This window comes from Lampris incognitus, chromosome 5 (assembly GCF_029633865.1).
Source record: "Lampris incognitus isolate fLamInc1 chromosome 5, fLamInc1.hap2, whole genome shotgun sequence".
NCBI classification, from domain to species: domain Eukaryota; kingdom Metazoa; phylum Chordata; class Actinopteri; order Lampriformes; family Lampridae; genus Lampris; species Lampris incognitus.
Genome location: NC_079215.1, coordinates 3,153,666 through 3,161,218, shown reverse-complemented (window position 1 = coordinate 3,161,218; position 7,553 = coordinate 3,153,666). Strand labels below are relative to the sequence as shown.

Here is a 7,553-nt window from a genome sequence, read left to right as displayed (position 1 = left end):
GGATTAGTCTCCAAACCTGTGATTGGACGTTTTGGACGGGACTGCCTTTTGGAAATCTGATTGAGAGGTTTTACAGACTTAAAATTAAAATACCTTTCCAATGGTCTACAATCAGCTTTGTGGCTTTGCAAATGTAAGTCTTATTTACTAACAGCACAGTTCTGGATGTAAAGAAGAAAACAAGATAACAGCGTAACAACTTACACCAGAAACAGACGGACATTTTGAAGCAACAAGTCATAACGCTGATTTAAAGAAAAATCGGTTGGAGTAAACATCCCTCCAATTATCCAAACCGCTTATCCTGCTCTCATGGTGGCGGGGATGCTGGAGCCTATCCCAGCAGTCATTGGACAGCAGGCGGGGAGACACCCTGGACAGGCCGCCAGGCCATCACAGCCCCCCCCCCCCACACACACACACCTACGAACAATTTAGTACGGCTGGTTCACCTGACCTACATGTATTTGGACTGTGGAAGGAAACTGGAGCACCCAGAGGAAACCCACGCAGACACAGGGAGAACATGCAAACTCCACACAGAGGACGACCCGGGACGACCCCCAAGGTTGGACTACCCCAGGGCTCGAACCCAACATGACAATTGAAATATGAGAACGCATCAACAACTGTATTAGAGATGGACACATGCAAATACACAGAAACATACTGTGACTCGTCATATGGCGTCTGACAGATGCAGTAAAGTTCCTCCGTGTTCCCCTCTTGCGTCCGTTTACACTCGACACAGATGTAGTCGTCCATTTTCTTGGCCTCCTTTTCTGTGATGCCCACACATTCGCCATGGTACCAGTTGGTGCACAGGTCGCAACCAATGTAAAACCTTTTGGAGAAAAACACAATGTTTTATAACTAATACCTTATCAGAAGAAGTCCACACAGTTTGTCTTACTACAGTAGATCTTTTTTAAATCAGCAGACTGTGCTGGATAATGTTAGGCAACAAAGTCATAAACTACACAAAACAGCAGGTAGTCTCCTGCCCTGCTGGTCTTTCTGGTCTGAACAATACGTAATTCACTTCCTCAGCAGGTAATGACGGCGAAAACTAAAGAGATGTTTGCTTTTAAGAGTAATGGAGAACAAATAATCTGCTCTGGACCTCTAAAGTCAAAATAAATGTATATTGCGCAAGGAGACAAATGCTTGTACCATCCTTAGACAATAACTACTGCATATTTGCAAGAGGTGATGTGATTAGAACGTCATTCAGAGGACACGAGGTCACTAGAACCGGGGGAAGAATGTAAATTTCCACAGTTGATAACTGGACTGAAGTTTCCAAAAAGCCTAAATTTGGCAACAGAGTGTGACAAATGAGCTGCATGATGACAGCATTTGTATTTTCTAGTACTTGGTCTCGTCGTAGGGCGTCTTGCAGATGCAGTAGAGCTTGGTGTCCTTCCTGCTCTCTTTGGTGCTCGTCGTTGAGATCATCTTCTTCTTCTTGGACTTGCTTGGCAATGCCATTTCCTGCTCCTCCTCCCGTTTCCTCTTCTGAACGGCGGAGGCGGCGGTCATGGCGGCGGCAGCGGTGATGTGGTGATGTGAGGAGGCAGCATGAGTGTGTGCCAGGCCGTGCTGCAGCTGCTGCTTCTGCTGCTGACTGTGGGCTGCTGAGGCAGCCTGGGCTTGGGCAGCCTGCTGGGCAGCCGCCTGGGCCCTCTCCTTTTCTTTCCGGAGCCGCAGCAGGTCCCTTTTCAGCTCCTCCTGTGGAAACAGAGCGGGTGGAGTGGTGAGAGTTAAAGGCCATTCAATAAGTTTACACAGAACAATTTAAAAGGAAAGTTCCAGTTTTTTTTCTAAACCTGGGTCTTATTTTTGTAGTATTTTTCCTCACTCTTATACCCTTTTTACACCAAAATTAGCATGTATAAGTGGGTTTTTTTAAACGCAGGTAAACCTGCTAAAAACAGGGAATTGACTCCTTTCACAGTGGCAGCAGACTCAGGTCTGACTGCCAGCAGGCGAGTTTGCCTTTCTTTTTTCTTCTGTAGCGTCATCTTTGACGTCATGATGTTCGTGATGTCACGAACACGCCGGAAAACTGGGAAGTAAACAGTAGAGAGCAGCATGGAAGCCAGGGAGACGGTGGTTAACGTTGCTTTTTTATTTGTCCTTCAGTCTCTCTTTCAAACCATTCAGACCCAATGCAGACTGAACGATGTTCGAGCACTGCTCGAACGAAGACACTGTACCCACAAACAATAAATGTTTTTCCTCAGTTGACGGCACGATTTTATGACACGCGGACAATGGCGCTACGTCGTCACGCAAATTAGCGTGTCCACCTCGGTGTCACGTTTACGTCAATGCCGATCGGAGGTGGAGCTGATAAATACCCATGACTACTGCAGAGTCATGTGACCTGAGAGTGAAGGCCGACTGTACCCTTTTACACTGACCACCAAAGGCGGATGTTACCGGGTTTGTTGGCCAGTGTGAAAGGGGCTTTATTGATTGTTATAGTGTTTTACGTACCTGCCACATTGTGGAGGTGCCCAGACAGGCACTCTGCTTCACAACAGCATCAGCAGGGCAAACTAACAGGTTCAATTTACCTCCAACAAGTCCAGCTCATATAAATCTCTTATTTGCAAGTGAAAACAGAGTTTAAATTTTAAATGTTGTAGCTGAAATTAAAATGAATAATTGTTTAATTAAAAAAAAAAAACCACTACTTGCAGAAACTAGCCATACCATTACTTAACCTATTCTGTGCACACGCAAATTTTGTTGGGGCTACATCAGGGAGTCTTGCGTGGAAAACCCAAATCAACAACAGGTGTATGATAGGATAAGTACGACACTGAGATGCAGAAACTCTCCACTGAAATGGACACAAGCTGAAGTCACTGAGGTGGGTCTGGAGTTCCTCTTGGCAGAGCGGCACGTTTCTGTTCAACAACTGGGCAAAGAAAGCTACTGTTGTGTGCTACTGTTTGTTGACACAAGACATTTCAACTATAGGGTAGCATGGCTGGCTCCTTATACTGTTTAACCAACCGTCTCGAGTCGTCAACCCTCACCATGTTCACACACACACACACACACACACACACACACACACACACACACACACACACACACACACACACACGCACACACACACACACACCTCTACCTCTTCCTGTCAACTCCTTTTAAAGAAACCTCTGCTCCTTTTCGGAAGCACTGCATTTGCTCTTCCCTCCTATTTCCTCCATCCATCACAGTCACGCGAGGTTCTCTCCTTCCGTCCCTCCCACACCCATTACCTCTGTCCCAAAACTTTCTAGCAAGGCTCTTCTCTTTAAGATCACCATCGGTGTGCTGTTCTCACCTATCTGCTACTCCCTTTCCTCAACAATCCATCCAATATCTGAACCGCTTATCCTGCTCTCAGGGTGGCGGGGATGCTGGAGCCTAGCCAAGCAGTCATTGGGCGGCAGGCCGCCAGGCCATCACACACACACGCACACACACACACACGTTTATACCTAGGGACAATTTAGTATGGCCGATCCACCTGACCTACATGTCTTTGGACTGTGGGAGGAAACCGGATCACCCGGAGGAAACCCACGCACACACAGGGAGAACAATACAAACTCCGAACAGAGGACGACCTAGGGCGACCCCCAAGGTTGGACTACCCCGGGGCTCGAACCCAGGACCTTGCTGCGGTGAGACAACCGCGCTAACCGCTGCGCCATCGTCCCGCCCAATAGTCATTCAAACAATGAATAATCCAGCAGGTTTTACATTGACCGATATGTGATGGATAAACCAACACTTCTAGTTGAGATGGAAAGTGACCTGAAAATGCTGTCAACTGGTATTTTATTGTCTGAAGAAAAGTCCACCAGGGTTACAGATGTCTTCGCAGCCATTTGGGGAATTGGTGATGTGACTCCAGTTATCTGTATATAGTCTTTTCACTCCACTCTGCTCTAATGTGCACCATACAGCTCTGCTACGTGGTTTTCAGTGCTGTATTCTGTCATGGTCTCTGTAATGGACTTGTCACCGGCCTCCCAAAATCAGTTGTGCGGCAACTATGGTTAATTCAAAATGTGGCAGCACACGTTCTCACAGTATGAACCCATTACACCTGTTCTTAGATCTCTGCATTGGCTCCCCGTCAAAACTAGAATGGATTTTAAAATTCTGTTTCTTGTATACAAAGCTCTAAACAGCCTCGCACCTCAGTATAGAAGACATGCTGCTTACATACAAACCAACAAGAACTCTCAGGTCCAAAGGCAGTGGCCCCCCCCCCTTTTTTTTTCCTCTCTGATTGTACTTGGCCAATTACCCCACTCTTCCAAGGTTGCTGCTCCACTCCCTCTGCCGAGCCGGGGAGGGCTGCAGACTACCACATGCCTCCTCCGATACATGTGGCGTCACCAGCAGCTTCTTTTCACCCGACAGTGAGGAGTTTCACCAGGGGGACGTAGCACGTGGGAGGATCACGCTATTCCCCCCCTCTCCCCCAAACAGGCACCCCGCCCGACCAGAGGAGGCGCTAGTGCAGCGACCAGAACACATACCCACATCCGGCTTCCCACCTGCAGACACGGCCAATTGTGTCTGTAGGGACGCCCGACCAAGCTGGAGGTAACAAGGGGATTCGAACTGGAGATCCCTGTGTTGGTAGGCAACAGGATAGACCGCCACGCTACCTGGATGCCCTACATTTGCACGTTTGATTGTGTTGCGATGTGTAGCATGTTTCTTTATGTAAAGCGCATTGCATTGCCTTGTGTATGACGTGTTATACAAATAAGGTTTGACTTGACTTAAAAACTGACAGTGTGTGCGTGGCCCTCACTACGCCGGGCACTCCTCTCTACCTGCGTTTCCAGCTGCAGTTCCTTGTCAAGCAGGGCCCGTTTCTTCAGGATCTCTGTCTTGAGGTTCTCCTTGTGCCGATAGAGGAGCGAGGAGAGCTTGGAGGCATTGGCTGTCCTCCTCTTCTGCTCCACCACCTCTTCCTTCTTCCTTCTCTTGGCCGCCTGCTTCTCCTCCTTGTCTATCCGGTCCAGGAGGTACTTCATCACCTGGTTGCATGCGATCATCCTGAGGAAGAAAGCGAGGAGGAGGAAGAAAAGCAGGAGGATGAATCACTGACACAGGTAATACACTAAGTGCTTTCATTTTTTCATTCAATCTCCATCCAGCACTTTACCATGCTGGATGAGACAGACGGATTGATCTGCCAATGTATAAAATATCTAGGCTGGAGCAGATGGATCCACAGGGACAACTTACAGTCTCATCCTGGGAGCCAAATGCTACTTAAAGAATTCCAACTGTTTTCTATTTAACAACTCACCAAACGTGATGACCATGTGAGGTGTGAATGTCATTATTTCCTCTGTTTATTACCAGTTAACAGGCCACGAGGAATGTAGAAATCACTTCAATTACAGTTCAGCAAGTGTTTGCTTCTTGCTACAGAGACCACAGTTTTGTCTGAAAGAGTAGGCCACAGTCAAACACTTACGACCTGGGGCCAGGCATCGCTGCAGCACTATGAATCAAGCCGATGTATAGCCTTGTTTCTCCAGCGCCAACATTCTCGACTAACATAGAAAACCTTTGTTGGCAAACGTCGGCTTACATTCACAGACAAAATGTCTTAACAGCAACGCTGTGCAAGTGGTTAGGATAGGATGCACGCACACGCACACACACGCACATGCACACACACACACACGTATGTCTGGGTCAACGATGGGCCAGGATTCCTATACAGTGCATTCTCTAGCTCTGGAGAACCTTCAACTGCAAATAGAAAATAGTGGGTGGATGAGGAGTGGAGGGAGTGGGGGGAGCAGAGGGAGCGGAGGAGTCAACCAGAGAGCTGGCATACGTGCACACCCTGCCAAGAACACACGCTTTTGTACTTTCTCTTAAAGCAAGGCAGGGAAACAAGTGTTTATGGGAAGTGAGTGAGGACTGAGACAGTGGGCTCTGGTGTGGTGATGTCACAGCAGTCTAGGTCTGGTGTCTCGGGTCAGTGTGAATGGTCACGGCGAGGACACGGCCTCTGGACACAAACACATAACTGTCAGGGTCGAGTCTAGGTCAGGTTCCTCGCATTGTGCAACAGCACGGCTTATACCTGCAACTGCAGATAGAGGAACGTGAAGCGGGGCTTGGACTTGTGTTTTCTGCATTCAGCGGCTCAGTTACTGTACTTCCAGAATGTAGTTTTTTGTCTCCTGACAACAACGACAGTCAACATTCTGGTGGGACGACAACAGAAAGGAGCACAGGAGCAGCTTCATGTTCAGCAGCAAGAAGGGAATTCTTGTATGTTCTGACAGGGTGTGCTACTAACTTTCTTTTGTGTGCTACTAACTTTCTTGTATGTGCTACTAACTTTCTTTTGTGTGCTACTAACTTTCTTGTATGTGCTACTAACTTTCTTTTGTGTGCTACTAACTTTCTTTTGTGCGCTATGTGAATGTTTCCATTAACTCCCTGGAAAACACGCCACTGTTGAGGCCCCATTTAGTCTGGTCACAATGAGGGGGCGCTGACGTCCATGGTGAGGCTCTGCCGGGACTGTTAATGTGACCAGACCACTTCAATATAAACCTGAATGTCGACGTCAACCTTTCCTTCTGGCGGGGAGGGAGGCCATGGCCACGTAGTACACACACACACACACACACACCAGGAACACTTTGTTTGTCATTTCACTTCATGCACTTGCGTACATGAAATAAAATGAAATGCCGTTTCCCCCAGCCCACAGCTGTACAACACAAAGACAACAACACACCCAAAAACTACAAGAACACACAAACCCAAACTAGCACACATACCCACAATAACACACATACCCAAACTAACACACAAACCCAAACTAACACACATACCCACAATAACACACATACCCAAACTAACACACATACCCAAACTAACACACATACCCAAACTAACACACATACCCAAACTAACACACAAACCCAAACTAGCACACATACCCACAATAACACACATACCCAAACTAACACACATACCCAAACTAACACACAAACCCAAACTAACACACAAACCCAAACTAACACACCTACCAAAACTAACACACATATCCAAACTAAACAAAAAATCGTTGTCCAAGGGAACGAACACCAGCCAAGATGACCGTCGGAACCGCTGGTCTGCATGGGCCAGCAGCCACCCCAGCCCAGCCCACCTCTGTGTCCCATCAGACAGCTCTCAGCGCCTCCTCCTTGGGCACAGCTCCAGGCAGGGGCCGTGGGCCCAGGGACCACGGGACGAAGCAAACCCAGCTCTCCCAGCCAGACACCCTCGACACACCTCCCTGCACTCCTCACGATGACGTCAAAAACACCACAGTCAACGCCAGGTGAGGCAGCCGCCAGACTGACCTCGGTATTATCAGAACTGCCCGTCTGCATGGGCTAGCAGTTAGCTTAGCCTGCCCCACTCTCCCAGCCAATCTAGCGCCAGCTCTCCCAGCCATCAAACGAATACAAAATAGACACAGACATGGACAAAGACACTGCACAGAC

At 48.0% G+C, this 7,553-nt stretch overlaps 1 protein-coding gene across 1 annotated transcript in view; it reads right to left on the bottom strand.

Moving 5' to 3' along the window:
- LOC130112243 (nucleosome-remodeling factor subunit BPTF-like) overlaps positions 1–7,553 on the bottom strand; it is a 98,645-nt gene that overhangs the window by 8,793 nt on the left and 82,299 nt on the right. The window contains exons 30-32 of the mRNA XM_056279521.1: positions 4,857–5,082; positions 1,376–1,731; positions 671–844 (exon numbers count right to left, since the gene is read on the bottom strand). Coding sequence (XP_056135496.1) covers positions 671–844; positions 1,376–1,731; positions 4,857–5,082 — 756 coding nt within the window. The remainder of the gene's footprint in view (positions 1–670; positions 845–1,375; positions 1,732–4,856; positions 5,083–7,553) is intronic.